General features: G+C 35.0%; 1 protein-coding gene across 1 annotated transcript in view; it reads left to right on the top strand.

The window, feature by feature from the left end:
* The window catches only part of adamts3 (ADAM metallopeptidase with thrombospondin type 1 motif, 3), a 384,520-nt gene that overhangs the window by 100,397 nt on the left and 261,133 nt on the right, over positions 1-22,990 (top strand). The window contains exon 5 of the mRNA XM_041869483.2: positions 2,140-2,378. Coding sequence (XP_041725417.2) covers positions 2,140-2,378 — 239 coding nt within the window. The remainder of the gene's footprint in view (positions 1-2,139; positions 2,379-22,990) is intronic.

Here is a 22,990-nt window from a genome sequence, read left to right as displayed (position 1 = left end):
TCCTCTTCCTCGCTCCCCACATCTTCCTCGCTCCCCACCTCTTCCTCTTCCTCGTTCCCTACCTCTTCCTCGCTCCCTACCTCTTCCTCGCTCCCCACCTCTTCCTCTTCCTCGCTCCCTACCTCTTCCTCGTTCCATACCTCTTCCTCATTCCATACCTCTTCCTCGCTCCCCACCTCTTCCTCTTCCTCGCTCCCCACCTCTTCCTCTTCCTCACTCCCCACCTCTTCCTCTTCCTCGCTCCCCACCTCTTCCTCTTCCTCGCTCCCCACCTCTTCCTCTTCCTCGCTCCCCACCTCTTCCTCTTCCTCGCTCCCTACCTCTTCCTCGCTCTCTCTCTCTTCCTCTTCCTCGCTCTCTATCTCTTCCTCTTCCTCGCTCCCCACCTCTTCCTCTTCCTCGCTCCCCACCTCTTCCTCGCTCCCCACCTCTTCATCGCTCCCCACCTCTTCCTCGCTCCCCACCTCTTCCTCGCTCCCCACCTCTTCCTCGTTCCCAACCTCTTCCTCTTCCTCGCTCCCCTCCTCTTCCTCGCTCCCCACCTCTTCCTCGCTCTCCACCTCTTCCTCTTCCTCGCTCCCCTCCTCTTCCTCGCTCCCCACCTCTTCCTCGCTCCCCACCTCTTCCTCGCTCCCCACCTCTTCCTCGCTCCCCACCTCTTCCTCGCTCCCCACCTCTTCCTTGCTCCCCACCTCTTCCTCTTCCTTGCTCCCCACCTCTTCCTCGCTCCCCACCTCTTCCTCTTCCTCGCTCCCTACCTCTTCCTCGCTCTCTACCTCTTCCTCGCTCTCTTCCTCGCTCCCCACTTCTTCCTCTTCCTCGCTCTCCACTTCTTCCTCTTCCTCGCTCCCCACCTCTTCCTCGCTCCCTACCTCTTCCTCGCTCCCTACCTCTTCCTCTTCCTCGTTCCCTACCTCTTCCTCGCTCCCTTCCTCTTCCTCGCTCCCAAAATGTAAACAACACTGTTTGGAATATATTTTATTGTTTAAGTACATGTTATTTTATGTAATTTATAAGGATTCTCATGAAGAAGGTCTCATGCACACTTCTACAATCAATAGGCTACACAACATCTTGATAACAAATGTGTAAAGATACCAAATGAAATGCAGTAGTTCTTGATTAAAACAAATTATAATAATTTCATGGGTTGTCTATTTTAGTCTACATCATACTCATAGTACCATTGTTTTCTCCTTTGGTGCACATTTAGCACCACTTGTTTATTTCTACTGCAGTGGGCTATCTAAATATTTGTTTGAAAAACATACTGTATCTACCTAGCTAGCTAGTCTAGGAGGACTACCAGCTTGTTCTCGAGAATGCAAGGGGCCATACCAAGTATTGGAGTCAAAAGCAAACCAAGCCAAGCTATTTTCTGTGAATGCAACGCTTTGAAAATCAATGTAGCTACCAACTTAGCTTGCTAGCTATCGTCAGATTCAAATCCAATCTTTTACCAGGCAGTGAATTTCACGGTAAAGCCGCTAGTTCACGGTAAGGCCGCTAGTTCACGGTAAGGCCGCTAGTTCACGGTAAGACCGCTAGTTCACGGTAAGGCCGCTAGTTCACGGTAAGGCCGCTAGTTCACGGTAAGGCCGCTAATTCACATTAGATAGCTAGTTATAGCTAACCTTACATTGCTAACCTTCTGGCTAACAACCTATACACTTTTTTTTATTTCAGTATAAAAACGAGATTTATAACCAATGTATCAATTTATCTTCTTTTACATTTTGAACGTAGCTGTCATCGCATCCAATGTCAAATTTGCCGCAGCCTAGACGGCATTCAGAGCGGATGTTGATTGCTGGCTGATTTATCACGTCATGCCCAGCCGACTACCTATGAGAGTTGGGGTTTCTGGGAAATTGAGTTATAATCTAGAACAAATACTGCATTCTAGCCAGAGGGGTCTCGAAAAACACCTCTACATACAAACTTACAAAGTGCTAAAATTTGAAGTTAAGAGATAGCTGTCAGCTAGCTAACCACCCAAAAGATGAGTAAGCTGTTGGCTAGCTAACCACCCAAATAAAAAGTTAGCAACAGCTAGATAACAACTTAACTTAAAAGTTAGCTGTCAGTGAACTTAGTCTAAAGTTTACAGCCAACTGTCTGTTCATCCTTCCTCTCCAGAACCAGAACCAGAGCTGTCCGTGCCAGGTGTCCCAGGGAGTCTAGACCAGCTGTCCCTGCCAGGTGTTCCGGTGGTTCTAGACCAGGTGTCCCGGCAGGTTAAACAGGCGGTGAGGAAGCGGCGCCATGCCGGAGATGACGACTACAACATCGAAGTTCTCCTGGGTGTCGATGACTCTGTGGTGCGTTTCCACGGCAAGGAGCATGTGCAGAACTACCTGCTGACCCTCATGAACATTGTAAGTCACTTCTTCTCTTATCTAACTCTAACCCTCATTATTAGTCACTTCTCTTATCAAACTCTAACCCTCATTGTTAGTTATTTCTTCTCTTATCTAACTCTAACCCTCATTATTAGTCACTTCTCTTATCAAACTCTAACCCTCATTATTAGTCACTTCTCTTATCAAACTCTAACCCTCATTGTAAGTTATTTCTTCTCTTATCTAACTCTAACCCTCATTATTAGTCACTTCTCTTATCAAACTCTAACCTCATTATTAGTCACTTCTCTTATCAAACTCTAACCTCATTGTTAGTCACTTCTTTTTCTTTTCTCTTATCTAACTCTAACCCTCATTATTAGTCACTTCTCTTATCAAACTCTAACCCTCATTGTTAGTTATTTCTTCTCTTATCTAACTCTAACCCTCATTATTAGTCACTTCTCTTATCAAACTCTAACCCTCATTATTAGTCACTTCTCTTATCAAACTCTAACCCTCATTGTTAGTCACTTCTTTTCTCTTATCTAACTCTAACCCTCATTATTAGTCACTTCTCTTATCAAACTCTAACCCTCATTGTTAGTTATTTCTTATCTTATCTAACTCTAACCCTCATTATTAGTCACTTCTCTTATCAAACTCTAACCCTCATTATTAGTCACTTCTCTTATCAAACTCTAACCCTCATTGTTAGTCACTTTTCTTTTTCTCTTATCTAACTCTAACCCTCATTATTAGTCACTTCTCTTATCAAACTCTAACCCTCATTGTTAGTTATTTCTTCTATTATCTAACTCTAACCCTCATTATTAGTCACTTCTCTTATCAAATTCTAACCCTCATTATTAGTCACTTCTCTTATCAAACTCTAACCCTCATTGTTAGTCACTTCTTTTCTCTTATCTAACTCTAACCCTCATTATTAGTCACTTCTCTTATCAAACTCTAACCCTCATTGTTAGTCACTTCTTTTCTCTTATCTAACTCTAACCCTCATTGTTAGTCACTTCTCTTATCAAACTCTAACCCTCATTATTAGTCACTTCTCTTATCAAACTCTAACCCTCATTGTTAGTCACTTCTTTTCTTTTCTCTTATCTAACTCTAACCCTCATTATTAGTCACTTCTCTTATCAAACTCTAACCCTCATTGTTAGTTATTTCTTCTCTTATCAAACTCTAACCCTCATTATTAGTCACTTCTCTTATCAAACTCTAACCCTCATTGTTAGTCACTTCTTTTCTTTTCTCTTATCTAACTCTAACCCTCATTATTAGTCACTTCTCTTATCAAACTCTAACCCTCATTGTTAGTCACTTCTTTTCTTTTCTCTTATCTAACTCTAACCCTCATTATTAGTCACTTCTCTTATCAAACTCTAACCCTCATTGTTAGTTATTTCTTCTCTTATCTAACTCTAACCCTCATTATTAGTCACTTCTCTTATCAAACTCTAACCCTCATTGTTAGTCACTTCTTTTCTTTTCTCTTATCTAACTCTAACCCTCATTATTAGTCACTTCTCTTATCAAACTCTAACCCTCATTATTAGTCACTTCTCTTATCAAACTCTAACCCTCATTGTTAGTTATTTCTTATCTTATCTAACTCTAACCCTCATTATTAGTCACTTCTCTTATCAAACTCTAACCCTCATTATTAGTCACTTATCTTATCAAACTCTAACCCTCATTGTTAGTCACTTCTTTTCTTTTCTCTTATCTAACTCTAACCCTCATTATTAGTCACTTCTCTTATCAAACTCTAACCCTCATTGTTAGTTATTTCTTCTATTATCTAACTCTAACCCTCATTATTAGTCACTTCTCTTATCAAATTCTAACCCTCATTATTAGTCACTTCTCTTATCAAACTCTAACCCTCATTGTTAGTCACTTCTTTTCTCTTATCTAACTCTAACCCTCATTATTAGTCACTTCTCTTATCAAACTCTAACCCTCATTGTTAGTCACTTCTTTTCTCTTATCTAACTCTAACCCTCATTGTTAGTCACTTATTTTCTCTTATCTAACTCTAACCCTCAGTGTTAGTCACTTATTTTTCTCTTATCAAACTCTAACCCTCATTATTAGTCACTTCTCTTATCAAACTCTAACCCTCATTGTTAGTCACTTCTCTTATGAAACTCTAACCCTCATTGTTAGTTATAACTTCTCTTATCTAACTCTAACCCTCATTATTAGTCACTTCTCTTATCAAACTCTAACCCTCATTATTAGTCACTTCTCTTATCAAACTCTAACCCTCATTGTTAGTCACTTCTTTTCTTATCTAACTCTAACCCTCATTATTAGTCACTTCTCTTATCAAACTCTAACCCTCATTGTTAGTTATTTCTTCTCTTATCTAACTCTAACCCTCATTATTAGTCACTTCTCTTATCAAACTCTAACCCTCATTATTAGTCACTTCTCTTATCAAACTCTAACCCTCATTGTTAGGTCACTTTCTTTTTCTCTTATCTAACTCTAACCCTCATTATTAGTCACTTCTCTTGTCAAACTCTAACTCTCATTGTTAGTTATTTATTCTCTTATCTAACTCTAACCCTCATTATTAGTCACTTCTCTTATCAAACTCTAACCCTCATTATTAGTCACTTCTCTTATCAAACTCTAACCCTCATTGTTAGTCACTTATTTTCTCTTATCTAACTCTAACCCTCATTATTAGTCACTTCTCTTATCAAACTCTAACCCTCATTGTTAGTTATTTCTTCTCTTATCTAACTCTAACCCTCATTATTAGTCACTTCTCTTATCAAACTCTAACCCTCATTATTAGTCACTTATCTTATCAAACTCTAACTCTCATTGTTAGTCACTTCTTTTCTTTTCTCTTATCTAACTCTAACCCTCATTATTAGTCACTTCTCTTATCTAACTCTAACCCTCATTGTTAGTCACTTATTTTCTCTTATCTAACTCTAACCCTCATTGTTAGTCACTTATTTTCTCTTATCGAACTCTAACCCTCATTATAAGTCACTTCTCTTATCTTATCTAACTCTAACCCTCATTGTTAGTCATTTCTCTTATCTAACTCTAACCCTCATTGTTAGTCACTTCTCTTATCTAACTCTAACCCTCATTGTTAGTCACTTCTTTTCTCTTATCTAACTCTAACCCTCATTATTATTCACTTCTCTTATCAAACTCTAACCCTCATTGTTAGTCACTTCTTTTCTCTTATCTAACTCTAACCGTCATTGTTAGTCACTTATTTTCTCTTATCTAACTCTAACCCTCATTGTAAGTCACTTCTTGCTTTATCTAACTCTAACCCTCATTGTTAGTCATTTCTCTTATCTAACTCTAACCCTCATTGTTAGTCACTTCTCTTATCTAACTCTAACCCTCATTGTTAGTCACTTTTTTCTGCTTATCTAACTCTAACCCTCATTGTTAGTCACTTCTCTTATCTAACTCTAACCCTCATTGTTAGTCACTTCTCTTATCTAACTCTAACCCTCATTGTTAGTCACTTCTTCTTATTTAACTTTAACCATCATTGGTAGTCACTTCTCTTATCTAACTCTAACCCTTATTGTTAATCATTTATCTTATTTAACTCTAACCCTCATTGTTAGTCACTTCTCTTATCTAACTCTAACCCTCATTGTTAGTCACTTCTTCTCTTATCTAACTCTAACCCTTATTGTTAGTCACTTCTCTTATCTAACTCTAACCCTCATTGTTAGTCACTTCTCTTATCTAACTCTAACCCTCATTGTTAGTCACTTCTTCTCTTATTTAACTCTAACCCTTATTGTTAGTCACTTCTCTTATCTAACTCTAACCCTCATTGTTAGTCACTTCTTCTCTTATTTAACTCTAACCCTCATTGGTAGTCACTTCTCTTATCTAACTCTAACCCTCATTGTTAGTCACTTATTTTCTCTTATCTAACTCTAACCCTCATTATTAGTCACTTCTCTTATCAAACTCTAACCCTCATTGTTAGTTATTTCTTCACTTATCTAACTCTAACCCTCATTATTAGTCACTTCTCTTATCAAACTCTAACCCTCATTGTTAGTCACTTATTTTATCTTATCGAACTCTAACCCTCATTATAAGTCACTTCTCTTATCTTATCTAACTCTAACCCTCATTGTTAGTCATTTCTCTTATCTAACTCTAACCCTCATTGTTAGTCACTTCTCTTATCTAACTCTAACCCTCATTGTTAGTCACTTATTTTCTCTTATCTAACTCTAACCCTCATTATTAGTCACTTCTCTTATCAAACTCTAACCCTCATTGTTAGTCACTTCTTTTCTCTTATCTAACTCTAACCCTCATTGTTAGTCACTTATTTTCTCTTATCTAACTCTAACCCTCAGTGTTAGTCACTTATTTTCTCTTATCAAACTCTAACCCTCATTATTAGTCACTTCTCTTATCAAACTCTAACCCTCATTGTTAGTCACTTCTCTTATCAAACTCTAACCCTCATTGTTAGTTATTTCTTCTCTTATCTAACTCTAACCCTCATTATTAGTCACTTCTCTTATCAAACTCTAACCCTCATTATTAGTCACTTCTCTTATCAAACTCTAACCCTCATTGTTAGTCACTTCTTTTCTTTTCTCTTATCTAACTCTAACCCTCATTATTAGTCACTTCTCTTATCAAACTCTAACCCTCATTGTTAGTTATTTCTTCTCTTATCTAACTCTAACCCTCATTATTAGTCACTTCTCTTATCAAACTCTAACCCTCATTATTAGTCACTTCTCTTATCAAACTCTAACCCTCATTGTTAGGCACTTCTTTTCTTATCTAACTCTAACCCTCATTATTAGTCACTTCTCTTGTCAAACTCTAACTCTCATTGTTAGTTATTTATTCTCTTATCTAACTCTAACCCTCATTATTAGTCACTTCTCTTATCAAACTCTAACCCTCATTATTAGTCACTTCTCTTATCAAACTCTAACCCTCATTGTTAGTCACTTATTTTCTCTTATCTAACTCTAACCCTCATTATTAGTCACTTCTCTTATCAAACTCTAACCCTCATTGTTAGTTATTTCTTCTCTTATCTAACTCTAACCCTCATTGTTAGTCACTTCTCTTATCAAACTCTAACCCTCATTATTAGTCACTTATCTTATCAAACTCTAACCCTCATTGTTAGTCACTTCTTTTCTTTTCTCTTATCTAACTCTAACCCTCATTATTAGTCACTTCTCTTATCTAACTCTAACCCTCATTGTTAGTCACTTATTTTCTCTTATCTAACTCTAACCCTCATTGTTAGTCACTTATTTTCTCTTATCGAACTCTAACCCTCATTATAAGTCACTTCTCTTATCTTATCTAACTCTAACCCTCATTGTTAGTCATTTCTCTTATCTAACTCTAACCCTCATTGTTAGTCACTTCTCTTATCTAACTCTAACCCTCATTGTTAGTCACTTCTTTTCTCTTATCTAACTCTAACCCTCATTATTATTCACTTCTCTTATCAAACTCTAACCCTCATTGTTAGTCACTTCTTTTCTCTTATCTAACTCTAACCGTCATTGTTAGTCACTTATTTTCTCTTATCTAACTCTAACCCTCATTGTAAGTCACTTCTCTTACCTTATCTAACTCTAACCCTCATTGTTAGTCATTTCTCTTATCTAACTCTAACCCTCATTGTTAGTCACTTCTCTTATCTAACTCTAACCCTCATTGTTAGTCACTTCTTTTCGCTTATCTAACTCTAACCCTCATTGTTAGTCACTTCTCTTATCTAACTCTAACCCTCATTGTTAGTCACTTCTCTTATCTAACTCTAACCCTCATTGTTAGTCACTTCTTCTCTTATTTAACTTTAACCATCATTGGTAGTCACTTCTCTTATCTAACTCTAACCCTTATTGTTAATCATTTATCTTATTTAACTCTAACCCTCATTGTTAGTCACTTCTCTTATCTAACTCTAACCCTTACTGTTAGTCACTTCTTCTCTTATCTAACTCTAACCCTTATTGTTAGTCACTTCTCTTATCTAACTCTAACCCTCATTGTTAGTCACTTCTCTTATCTAACTCTAACCCTCATTGTTAGTCACTTCTTCTCTTATTTAACTCTAACCCTCATTGGTAGTCACTTCTCTTATCTAACTCTAACCCTCATTGTTAGTCACTTCTTCTCTTATTTAACTCTAACCCTCATTGGTAGTCACTTCTCTTATCTAACTCTAACCCTCATTGTTAGTCACTTATTTTCTCTTATCTAACTCTAACCCTCATTATTAGTCACTTCTCTTATCAAACTCTAACCCTCATTGTTAGTTATTTCTAAACTTATCTAACTCTAACCCTCATTATTAGTCACTTCTCTTATCAAACTCTAACCCTCATTGTTAGTCACTTATTTTATCTTATTGAACTCTAACCCTCATTATAAGTCACTTCTCTTATCTTATCTAACTCTAACCCTCATTGTTAGTCATTTCTCTTATCTAACTCTAACCCTCATTGTTAGTCACTTCTCTTATCTAACTCTAACCCTCATTGTTAGTCACTTATTTTCTCTTATCTAACTCTAACCCTCATTATTAGTCACTTCTCTTATCAAACTCTAACCCTCATTGTTAGTCACTTCTTTTCTCTTATCTAACTCTAACCCTCATTGTTAGTCACTTCTTTTCTCTTATCTAACTCTAACCCTCATTGTTAGTCACTTATTTTCTCTTATCGAACTCTAACCCTCATTATAAGTCACTTCTCTTATCTTATCTAACTCTAACCCTCATTGTTAGTCATTTCTCTTATCTAACTCTAACCCTCATTGTTAGTCACTTCTCTTATCTAACTCTAACCCTCATTGTTAGTCACTTCTTTTCTTTTCTCTTATCTAACTCTAACCCTCATTATTAGTCACTTCTCTTATCAAACTCTAACCCTCATTATTAGTCACTTCTCTTATCAAACTCTAACCCTCATTATTAGTCACTTCTCTTATCAAACTCTAACCCTCATTGTTAGTCACTTCTTTTCTTTTCTCTTATCTAACTCTAACCCTCATTATTAGTCACTTCTCTTATCAAACTCTAACCCTCATTGTTAGTTATTTCTTCTCTTATCTAACTCTAACCCTCATTATTAGTCACTTCTCTTATCAAACTCTAACCCTCATTATTAGTCACTTCTCTTATCAAACTCTAACCCTCATTGTTAGTCACTTATTTTCTCTTATCTAACTCTAACCCTCATTATTAGTCACTTCTCTTATCAAACTCTAACCCTCATTGTTAGTTATTTCTTATCTTATCTAACTCTAACCCTCATTATTAGTCACTTCTCTTATCAAACTCTAACCCTCATTATTAGTCACTTATCTTATCAAACTCTAACCCTCATTGTTAGTCACTTCTTTTATTTTCTCTTATCTAACTCTAACCCTCATTATTAGTCACTTCTCTTATCAAACTCTAACCCTCATTGTTAGTTATTTCTTCTATTATCTAACTCTAACCCTCATTATTAGTCACTTCTCTTATCAAATTCTAACCCTCATTATTAGTCACTTCTCTTATCAAACTCTAACCCTCATTGTTAGTCACTTCTTTTCTCTTATCTAACTCTAACCCTCATTATTAGTCACTTCTCTTATCAAACTCTAACCCTCATTGTTAGTCACTTCTTTTCTCTTATCTAACTCTAACCCTCATTGTTAGTCACTTATTTTCTCTTATCTAACTCTAACCCTCAGTGTTAGTCACTTATTTTCTCTTATCAAACTCTAACCCTCATTATTAGTCACTTCTCTTATCAAACTCTAACCCTCATTGTTAGTTATTTCTTCTCTTATCTAACTCTAACCCTCATTATTAGTCACTTCTCTTATCAAACTCTAACCCTCATTATTAGTCACTTCTCTTATCAAACTCTAACCCTCATTGTTAGTCACTTCTTTTCTTTTCTCTTATCTAACTCTAACCCTCATTATTAGTCACTTCTCTTATCAAACTCTAACCCTCATTGTTAGTTATTTCTTCTCTTATCTAACTCTAACCCTCATTATTAGTCACTTCTCTTATCAAACTCTAACCCTCATTATTAGTCACTTCTCTTATCAAACTCTAACCCTCATTGTTAGTCACTTCTTTTCTTTTCTCTTATCTAACTCTAACCTTCATTATTAGTCACTTCTCTTGTCAAACTCTAACCCTCATTGTTAGTTATTTCTTCTCTTATCTAACTCTAACCCTCATTATTAGTCACTTCTCTTATCAAACTCTAACCCTCATTATTAGTCACTTCTCTTATCAAACTCTAACCCTCATTGTTAGTCACTTATTTTCTCTTATCTAACTCTAACCCTCATTATTAGTCACTTCTCTTATCAAACTCTAACCCTCATTGTTAGTTATTTCTTCTCTTATCTAACTCTAACCCTCATTATTAGTCACTTCTCTTATCAAACTCTAACCCTCATTATTAGTCACTTATCTTATCAAACTCTAACCCTCATTATAAGTCACTTCTCTTATCTTATCTAACTCTAACCCTCATTGTTAGTCATTTCTCTTATCTAACTCTAACCCTCATTGTTAGTCACTTCTCTTATCTAACTCTAACCCTCATTGTTAGTCACTTCTTTTCTCTTATCTAACTCTAACCCTCATTATTATTCACTTCTCTTATCTAACTCTAACCCTCATTATTAGTCACTTCTTTTCTCTTATCAAACTCTAACCCTCATTGTTAGTCACTTCTTTTCTCTTATCTAACTCTAACCCTCATTGTTAGTCACTTATTTTCTCTTATCTAACTCTAACCCTCATTGTTAGTCACTTATTTTCTCTTATCTAACTCTAACCCTCATTATTAGTCACTTCTCTTATCAAACTCTAACCCTCATTATTAGTCACTTCTCTTATCAAACTCTAACCCTCATTATTAGTCACTTCTCTTATCAAACTCTAACCCTCATTGTTAGTCACTTCTTTTCTTTTCTCTTATCTAACTCTAACCCTCATTGTTAGTTATTTCTTCTCTTATCTAACTCTAACCCTCATTATTAGTCACTTCTCTTATCAAACTCTAACCCTCATTGTTAGTCACTTCTCTTATCAAACTCTAACCCTCATTTTAGTCACTTCTTTTCTCTTATCTAACTCTAACCCTCATTATTAGTCACTTCTCTTATCTAACTCTAACCCTCATTGTTAGTCACTTTCTTCTCTTATCTAACTCTAACCCTCATTGTTAGTCACTTCTCTTATCGAACTCTAACCCTCATTATTAGTCACTTCTCTTATCTAACTCTAACCCTCATTGTTAGTCACTCTTTCTCTTATCTAACTCTAACCCTCATTGTTAGTCACTTCTCTTATCTAACTCTAACCCTCATTGTTAGTCACTTTTTTCTCTTATCTAACTCTAACCCTCATTATTAGTCACTTCTCTTATCAAACTCTAACCCTCATTGTTAGTCACTTCTCTCTATCTAACTCTAACCCTCATTGTTAGTCACTTCTTTTATTTTCTCTTATCTAACTCTAACCCTCATTGTTAGTCACTTCTCTTATCTAACTCTAACCCTCATTGTTAGTCATTTCTTCTCTTATCTAACTCTAACCCTCATTATTAGTCACTTCTCTTATCTAACTCTAACCCTCATTGTTAGTCACTTCTTTTTCTCTTATCTAACTCTAACCCTTATTGTTAGTCACTTCTCTTATCTAACTCTAACCCTCATTGTTAGTCACTTCTTTTCTTTTCTCTTATCTAACTCTAACCCTCATTGTTAGTCACTTCTCTTATCTAACTCTAACCCTCATTGTAAGTCACTTCTCTTATCTAACTCTAACCCTTATTGTTAGTCACTTCTCTCTTATCTAACTCTAACCCTCATTGTTAGTCACTTCTCTTATCTAACTCTAACCCTTATTGTTAGTCACTTCTTCTCTTATCTAACTCTAACCCTCATTGTTAGTCACTTCTCTTATCTAACTCTAACCCTCATTGTTAGTCACTTCTCTTATCTAACTCTAACCCCTCATTGTTAGTCACTTCTTCTCTTATCTAACTCTAACCCTCATTGTAAGTCACTTCTCTTATCTAACTCTAACCCTCATTGTTAGTCACTTCTCTTATCTAACTCTAACCCTCATTGTAAGTCACTTCTCTTATCTAACTCTAACCCTCATTGTTAGTCACTTCTTCTCTTATCTAACTCTAACCCTTATTATAAGTCACTTCTCTTATCTAACTCTAACCCTCATTGTTAGTCATTTCTCTTATCTAACTCTAACCCTCATTATAAGTCACTTCTCTTATCTAACTCTAACCCTTATTGTTAGTCACTTCTTCTTCTTATCTAACTCTAACCCTCATTGTAAGTCACTTCTCTTATCTATCTAACTCTAACCCTCATTGTTAGTCACTTCTCTTATCTAACTCTAACCCTCATTGTTAGTCACTTCTCTTATCTAACTCTAACCCTCATTGTTAGTCACTTCTTCTCTTATCTAACTCTAACCCTCATTATAAGTCACTTCTCTTATCTAACTCTAACCCTCATTGTTAGTCACTTCTTCTCTTATCTAACTCTAACCCTTATTGTTAGTCACTTCTCTTATCTAACTCTAACCCTATTGTTAGTCACTTCTCTTATCTAACTCTAACCCTCATTATAAGTCACTTCTCTTATCTAACTCTAACCCTCATTGTTAGTCACTTCTCTTATCTAACTCTAACCCTCATTGTTAGTCACTTCTCTTATCTAACTCTAACCCTCATTGTTAGTCACTTCTTCTCTTATCTAACTCTAACCCTCATTATTAGTCACTTCTCTTATCTAACTCTAACCCTCATTATTAGTCACTTCTTCTCTTATCTAACTCTAACCCTCATTGTTAGTCACTTCTCTTATCAAACTCTAACCCTCATTGTTAGTCACTTCTTTCTCTTATCTAACTCTAACCCTCATTATTAGTCACTTCTCTTATCAAACTCTAACCCTCATTGTTAGTTATTTCTTCTCTTATCTAACTCTAACCCTCATTGTTAGTCACTTCTCTTATCAAACTCTAACCCTCATTATTAGTCACTTCTCTTATCAAACTCTAACCCTCATTGTTAGTCACTTCTTTCTCTTATCTAACTCTAACCCTCATTATTAGTCACTTCTCTTATCAAACTCTAACCCTCATTGTTAGTCACTTCTTTCTCTTATCTAACTCTAACCCTCATTGTTAGTCACTTCTCTTATCTAACTCTAACCCTCATTGTTAGTCACTTTTTTCTCTTATCTAACTCTAACCCTCATTATTAGTCACTTCTCTTATCAACTCTAACCCTCATTGTTAGTCACTTCTTCTCTTATCTAACTCTAACCCTCATTGTTAGTCACTTCTCTTATCTAACTCTAACCCTCATTATTAGTCACTTCTCTTATCAAACTCTAACCCTCATTGTTAGTCACTTCTTTCTCTTATCTAACTCTAACCCTCATTATTAGTCACTTCTCTTATCTAACTCTAACCCTCATTGTTAGTCACTTCTCTTATCTAACTCTAACCCTCATTATAAGTCACTTCTCTTATCTAACTCTAACCCTCATTATTAGTCACTTCTCTTATCTAACTCTAACGCTTATTGTTAGTCACTTCTTCTCTTATTTAACTCTAACCCTCATTGTTAGTCACTTCTCTTATCTAACTCTAACCCTCATTGTTAGTCACTTCTCTTATCTAACTCTAACCATTATTGTTAGTCACTTCTCTTATCTAACCTTCATTATAAGTCACTTCTCTTATCTAACTCTAACCCTTATTGTAAGTCACTTCTCTTATCTAACTCTAACCCTCATTATTAGTCACTTCTCCTTATCTAACTCTAACCCTCATTGTTAGTCACTTCTCTTATCTAACTCTAACCCTCATTGTTAGTCACTTCTCTTATCTAACTCTAACCCTCATTATTAGTCACTTCTCTTATCTAACTCTAACCCTCATTATAAGTCACTTCTCTTATCTAACTCTAACCCTCATTGTTAGTCACTTCTCTTATCTAACTCTAACCCTCATTGTTAGTCACTTCTCTTATCTAACTCTAACCCTCATTGTTAGTCACTTCTTCTCTTATCTAACTCTAACCCTCATTATTAGTCACTTCTCTTATCTAACTCTAACCCTCATTGTTAGTCACTTCTCTTATCAAACTCTAACCCTCATTGTTAGTCACTTCTTCTCTTATCTAACTCTAACCCTCATTGTTAGTCACTTCTCTTATCTAACTCTAACCCTCATTATTAGTCACTTCTCTTATCTAACTCTAACCCTCATTATTAGTCACTTCTCTTATCTAACTCTAACCCTCATTGTTAGTCACTTCTTCTCTTATCTAACTCTAACCCTCATTATTAGTCACTTCTCTTATCAAACTCTAACCCTCATTGTTAGTCACTTCTTCTCTTATCTAACTCTAACCCTCATTGTTAGTCACTTCTCTTATCTAACTCTAACCCTCATTGTTAGTCACTTCTTCTCTTATCAAACTCTAACCCTCATTGTTAGTCACTTCTCTTATCAAACTCTAACCCTCATTGTTAGTCACTTCTTTCTTTCTCTTATCTAACTCTAACCCTCATTATTAGTCACTTCTCTTATCTAAACTCTAACCCTCATTGTTAGTCACTTCTCTTATCTAACTCTAACCCTCATTGTTAGTCACTTCTCTTATCTAACTCTAACCCTCATTATAAGTCACTTCTATCTTATCTAACTCTAACCCTCATTGTTAGTCACTTCTCTCTTATCTAACTCTAACCCTCATTGTTAGTCACTTCTCTTATCTAACTCTAACCCTCATTGTTAGTCACTTCTCTTATCTAACTCTAACCCTCATTATTAGTCACTTCTCTTATCAACTCTAACCCTCATTGTTAGTCACTTCTCTTTCTCTTATCTAACTCTAACCCTCATTGTTAGTCACTTCTTTTTTCTCTTATCTAACTCTAACCCTCATTGTTAGTCACTTCTCTTATCTAACTCTAACCCTCATTGTTAGTCACTTCTCTTATCTAACTCTAACCCTCATTGTTAGTCACTTCTCTTATCTAACTCTAACCCTCATTGTTAGTCACTTCTCCTTATCTAACTCTAACCCTCATTGTTAGTCACTTCTTCTCTTATCTAACTCTAACCCTCATTGTTAGTCACTTCTCTTATCTAACTCTAACCCTCATTATTAGTCACTTCTCTTATCTAACTCTAACCCTCATTGTTAGTCACTTCTCTTATCTAACTCTAACCCTCATTGTTAGTCACTTCTCTTATCTAACTCTAACCCTCATTGTTAGTCACTTCTCTCTTATCTAACTCTAACCCTCATTGTTAGTCACTTCTCTTATCTAACTCTAACCCTCATTGTTAGTCACTTCTCTTATCTAACTCTAACCCTCATTATTAGTCACTTCTCTTATCTAAACTCTAACCCTCATTGTTAGTCACTTCTCTTATCTAACTCTTACTACTTCTCTTATATAACTGTAACCCTTATTGTTAGTCACTTCTCTTATCTAACTCTAATCCTCATTATAAGTCACTTCTCTTATATAACTGTAACCCTTATTGTTAGTCACTTCTCTTATCTAACTCTAACCCTCATTATTAGTCACTTCTCTTATCAAACTCTAACCCTCATTGTTAGTCACTTCTATTCTCTTATCTAACTCTAACCCTCATTGTTAGTCACTTATTTTCTCTTATCTAACTCTAACCCTCATTGTTAGTCACTTCTCTTATCTAACAACCCTCATTGTTAGTCACTTCTCTTATCTAACTCTAACCCTCATTATTAGTCACTTCTCTTATCTAACTCTAACCCTCATTGTTAGTCACTTCTCTTATCTAACTCTAACACCCTCATTGTTAGTCACTTCTCTTATCTAACTCTAACCCTCATTGTTAGTCACTTCTCTTATCTAACTCTAACCCTCATTATTAGTCACTTCTCTTATCAAACTCTAACCCTCATTGTTAGTCACTTCTCTTCTTATCTAACTCTAACCCTCATTATTAGTCACTTCTCTTATCAAACTCTAACCCTCATTGTTAGTTATTTCTTCTCTTATCTAACTCTAACCCTCATTATTAGTCACTTCTCTTATCAAACTCTAACCCTCATTATTAGTCACTTCTCTTATCAAACTCTAACCCTCATTGTTAGTCACTTCTCTTATCAAACTCTAACCCTCATTTTAGTCACTTCTTTTCTTTTCTCTTATCTAACTCTAACCCTCATTATTAGTCACTTCTCTTATCAAACTCTAACCCTCATTGTTAGTTATTTCTTCTCTTATCTAACTCTAACCCTCATTATTAGTCACTTCTCTTATCAAACTCTAACCCTCATTATTAGTCACTTCTCTTATCAAACTCTAACCCTCATTGTTAGTCACTTCTTTTCTCTTATCTAACTCTAACCCTCATTGTTAGTCACTTCTCTTATCAAACTCTAACCCTTATTGTTAGTCATTTCTTCTCTTATCTAACTCTAACCCTCATTGTTAGTCACTTCTCTTATCTAACTCTAACCCTCATTATTAGTCACTTCTCTTATCTAAACTCTAACCCTCATTGTTAGTCACTTCTCTTATCTAACTCTAACCCTCATTGTTAGTCACTTCTTTTCTTATCTAACTCTAACCCTCATTATAAGTCACTTCTCTTATCTAACTCTAACCCTCATTGTTAGTCATTCTTCTCTTATCTAACTCTAACCCTCATTGTTAGTCACTTCTCTTATCTAAACTCTAACCCTCATTGTTAGTCACTTCTCTTATCTAACTCTAACCCTCATTGTTAGTCATTCTTCTCTTATCTAACTCTAACCCTCATTATTAGTCACTTCTCTTATCTAACTCTAACCCTCATTGTTAGTCACTTCTCTTATCTAACTCTAACCCTCATTGTAAGTCACTTCTCTTATCTAACTCTAACCCTCATTGTTAGTCACTTCTTTCTCTTATCTAACTCTAACCCTCATTATTAGTCACTTCTCTTTATCTAACTCTAACCCTCATTGTTAGTCATTTCTTCTCTTATCTAACTCTAACCCTCATTATTAGTCACTTCTCTTATCTAAACTCTAACCCTCATTGTTAGTCACTTCTCTTATCTAACTCTAACCCTCATTGTTAGTCACTTCTTTCTCTTATCTAACTCTAACCCTCATTATTAGTCACTTCTCTTATCTAAACTCTAACCCTCATTGTTAGTTACTTTCTTCTCTTATCTAACTCTAACCCTCATTATTAGTCACTTCTCTTATCTAAACTCTAACCCTCATTGTTAGTCACTTCTCTTATCTAACTCTAACCCTCATTGTTAGTCACTTCTTTTCTCTTATCTAACTCTAACCCTCATTATTAGTCACTTCTCTTATCTAACTCTAACCCTCATTGTTAGTTATTTCTTCTCTTATCTAACTCTAACCCTCATTATTAGTCACTTCTCTTATCAAACTCTAACCCTCATTATTAGTCACTTCTCTTATCAAACTCTAACCCTCATTGTTAGTCACTTCTTTTCTTCTTATCTAACTCTAACCCTCATTGTTAGTCACTTCTCTTATCTAACTCTAACCCTCATTGTTAGTTACTTCTTCTATTATCTAACTCTAACCCTCATTGTTAGTCACTTCTCTTATCAACTCTAACCCTCATTATTAGTCACTTCTCTTATCAAACTCTAACCCTCATTGTTAGTCACTTCTTTCTCTTATCTAACTCTAACCCTCATTATAAGTCACTTCTCTTATCTAACTCTAACCCTCATTGTTAGTCACTTTTCTCTTATCTAACTCTAACCCTCATTGTTAGTCACTTATTCTCTTATCTAACTCTAACCCTCATTGTTAGTCACTTATTCTCTTATCAAACTCTAACCCTCATTATAAGTCACTTCTCTTATCTTATCTAACTCTAACCCTCATTGTTAGTCATTTCTCTTATCTAACTCTAACCCTCATTGTTAGTCACTTCTCTTATCTAACTCTAACCCTCATTGTTAGTCACTTATTTTCTCTTATCTAACTCTAACCCTCATTGTTAGTCACTTCTCTTATCTAACTCTAACCCTCATTATAAGTCACTTCTCTTATCTAACTCTAACCCTCATTGTAAGTCACTTCTCTTATCTTACTCTGACCCTTACTGTTAGTCACTTCTTCTCTTATCTAACTCTAACCCTTATTGTTAATCATTTATCTTATTTAACTCTAACCCTCATTGTTAGTCACTTCTCTTATCTAACTCTAACCCTTACTGTTAGTCACTTCTTCTCTTATCTATCTCTAACCCTTACTGTTAGTCACTTCTTCTCTTATCTAACTCTAACCCTTATTGTTAGTCACTTCTCTTATCTAACTCTAACCCTCATTGTTAGTCACTTATTCTCTTATTTAACTCTAACCCTTATTGTTAGTCACTTCTCTTATCTAACTCTAACCCTCATTGTTAGTCACTTCTTCTCTTATTTAACTCTAACCCTCATTGGTAGTCACTTCTCTTATCTAACTCTAACCCTCATTGTTAGTTATTTATTCTCTTATCTAACTCTAACCCTTATTTTTTGTCACTTCATCTCTTTTCTAACTCAAACGCTTATTGTTAGTCAATTCTCTTATCTAACTCTAACTCTCATTATAAGTCATTTCTCTTATCTAACTCTAAAACGTATTGTTAGTCACTTCTCTTATCTATCTCTATTCACCCTCATTATTAGCACTTCCTTATCCCCAATTACTAGCTGCCATCGATCTATGTTATTTACTATTTATCATGATTGTGTACACCGTTCCCCATTATGTTGTTTGTATTCCCTATTTCAACCCTCTATCGTTCATTGTTATTTTATTTCGTCATCGCGTGTTGGCATTTTTATCCTCCTTATCTATTTAAAAACTCTAACCCTCATTATAAGTCACTTCTCCTATCTAACTCTAACCCTCATTATAAGTCACTTCTCTTATCTAACTCTAACCCTCATTATAAGTCACTTCTCTTATCTATCTCTAACCCTTACTGTTAGTCACTTCTTCTCTTATCTAACTCTAACCCTTATTGTTAGTCACTTCTCTCATCTAACTCTAACCCTCATTATAAGTCACTTCTCTTATCTAACTCTAACCCTCATTATAAGTCACTTCTCTTATCTAACTCTAACCCTCAATATAAGTCACTTCTTCTCTTATCTAACTCTAACCCTTATTGTTAGTCACTTCTCTTATCTAACTCTAACCCTCATTGTTAGTTATTTCTTCTCTTATCTAACTCTAACCCTCATTATTAGTCATTTCTCTTATCTAACTCTAACCCTCATTATAAGTCACTTCTCTTATCTAACTCTAACCCTCATTATAAGTCACTTCTCTTATCTATCTCTAACCCTTACTGTTAGTCACTTCTTCTCTTATCTAACTCTAACCCTTATTGTTAGTCACTTCTCTCATCTAACTCTAACCCTCATTATAAGTCACTTCTCTTATCTAACTCTAACCCTCATTATAAGTCACTTCTCTTATCTAACTCTAACCCTCAATATAAGTCACTTCTTCTCTTATCTAACTCTAACCCTTATTGTTAGTCACTTCTCTTATCTAACCCTCATTATACGTCATTTCTCTTATCTAACTCTAAAACGTATTGTTAGTCACTTCTCTTATCTAACTCTAACGCTTATTGTTAGTCACTTCTTCTCTTATTTAACTCTAACCCTCATTGTTAGTTATTTCTTCTCTTATCTAACTCTAACCCTCATTGTTAGTCACTTCTCTTATCTAACTCTAACCCTCATTATAAGTCACTTCTCTTATCTAACTCTAACCCTCATTATAAGTCACTTCTCTTATATAACTGTAACCCTTATTGTTAGTCACTTCTCTTATCTATCTCTAACCCTCATTATAAGTCACTTCTCTTATATAACTGTAACCCTTATTGTTAGTCACTTCTCTTATCTATCTCTAACCCTTATTATAAGTCACTTCTTGTCTTATCTAACTCTAATCCTCATTATAAGTCACTTCTCGTATCTAACTCTAACCCTTATTGTTATTCACTTCTCTTATCTAACTCTAACCCTTATTGTTAGTCACTTCATCTCTTTTCTAACTCAAACGCTTATTGTTAGTCAATTCTCTTATCTAACTCTAACCCTCATTGTTAGTCACTTCTTCTCTTATCTAACTCTAACCCTCATTGTTAGTCACTTCTTCTCTTATCTAACTCTAACCCTTATTGTTAGTCACTTCTCTTATCTAACTCTAACCCTCATTGTTAGTTATTTATTCTCTTATCTAACTCTAACCCTCATTATTAGTCATTTCTCTTATCTAACTCTAACCCTCATTATAAGTCACTTCTCTTATCTAACTCTAACCCTCATTATAAGTCACTTCTCTTATCTATCTCTAACCCTTACTGTTAGTCACTTCTTCTCTTATCTAACTCTAACCCTTATTGTTAGTCACTTCTCTCATCTAACTCTAACCCTCATTATAAGTCACTTCTTCTCTTATCTAACTCTAACCCTTATTGTTAGTCACTTCTCTTAACTAACCCTCATTATACGTCATTTCTCTTATCTAACTCTAAAACGTATTGTTAGTCACTTCTCTTATCTAACTCTAACGCTTATTGTTAGTCACTTCTTCTCTTATTTAACTCTAACCCTCATTGTTAGTTATTTCTTCTCTTATCTAACTCTAACCCTCATTGTTAGTCACTTCTCTTATCTAACTCTAACCCTCATTATAAGTCACTTCTCTTATCTAACTCTAACCCTCATTATAAGTCACTTCTCTTATATAACTGTAACCCTTATTGTTAGTCACTTCTCTTATCTAACTCTAATCCTCATTATTAGTCACTTCTCTTATCTAACTCTAACCCTTATTATAAGTCACTTCTCTTATCTATCTCTAACCCTCATTATAAGTCACTTCTCTTATATAACTCTAACCCTTATTGTTAGTCACTTATCTTATCTAACTCTAATCCTCATTATAAGTCACTTATCTTATCTAACTCTAATCCTCATTATAAGTCACTTCTCGTATCTAACTCTAACCCTTATTGTTATTCACTTCTCTTATCTAACTCTAACCCTTATTGTTAGTCACTTCTCTTATCTAGCTCTAACCCTCATTGTTAGTTATTTATTCTCTTATCTAACTCTAACCCTTATTTTTAGTCACTTCATCTCTTTTCTAACTCAAACGCTTATTGTTAGTCAATTCTCTTATCTAACTCTAACCCTCATTGTTAGTCACTTCTTCTCTTATCTAACTCTAACCCTCATTGTTAGTCACTTCTTCTCTTATCTAACTCTAACCCTCATTGTTAGTCACTTCTTCTCTTATCTAACTCTAACCCTCATTATAAGTCACTTCTCTTATCTAACTCTAAAACATATTGTTAGTCACTTCTCTTATCTAACTCTAACGCTCATTGTTAGTTATTTATTCTCTTATCTAACTCTAACCCTTATTTTTAGTCACTTCATCTCTTTTCTAACTCAAACGCTTATTGTTAGTCACTTCTCTTATCTAAGTCTAACCCTTACTGTTAGTCACTTCTTCTCTTATCTAATTCTAACCCTCATTATAAGTCAGTTCTCTTATCTAACTCTAACCCTCATTATAAGTCACTTCTCTTATCTAACTCTAACCCTCATTATAAGTCACTTCTCTTATCTAACTCTAACCCTCATTATAAGTCACTTCTCTTATCTAATTCTAACCCTCATTATAAGTCACTTCTCTTATCTAACTCTAACCCTCATTATAAGTCACTTCTCTTATCTAACTCTAACCCTCATTGTAAGTCACTTCTCTTATCTATCTCTAACCCTTACTGTTAGTCACTTCTTCTCTTATCTAACTCTAACCCTTATTGTTAGTCACTTCTCTTATCTAACTCTAATCCTCATTATAAGTCACTTCTCTTATCTAACTCTAACCCTCATTATAAGTCACTTCTCTTATCTAACTCTAACCCTTATTGTTAGTCACTTCTCTTATCTAACTCTAACCCTCATTATAAGTCATTTCTCTTATCTAACTCTAAAACGTATTGTTAGTCACTTCTCTTATCTAACTCTAATCCTCATTATAAGTCAATTCTCTTATCTGTCTCTAACTGTTACTGTTAGTCACTTCTTCTCTTATCTAACTCTAACCCTTATTGTAAGTCACTTCTCTTATCTAACTCTAACCCTTATTGTTAGTCACTTCTCTTATCTAACCTTCATTATAAGTCACTTGTCTTATCTAACTCTAACCCTCATTGTAAGTCACTTCTCTTATCTAACTCTAATCCTCATTATAAGTCATGTCTCTTATCTAACTCTAACCATTTTTATAAGTCACTTCTCTTATCTATCTCTAACCCTCATTATAAGTCACTTCTCTTATCTATCTCTAACCCTTACTGTTAGTCACTTCTTCTCTTATCTAACTCTAACCCTTATTGTTAGTCACTTCTCTTATCTAACTCTAAACCTCATTATACGTCACTTCTCTTATCTCTCTCTAACCCTCATTATAAGTCACTTCTCTTATCTAACTCTAACCCTTATTGTTAGTCAC

The sequence above is a fragment of the Coregonus clupeaformis genome, unplaced genomic scaffold (genome assembly GCF_020615455.1).
Source record: "Coregonus clupeaformis isolate EN_2021a unplaced genomic scaffold, ASM2061545v1 scaf0250, whole genome shotgun sequence".
Taxonomy (NCBI): Eukaryota; Metazoa; Chordata; class Actinopteri; order Salmoniformes; family Salmonidae; genus Coregonus; species Coregonus clupeaformis.
The sequence above is the reverse complement of the archived record's forward strand: the minus strand, read 5'-3'. Positions and strand labels throughout refer to the sequence as shown.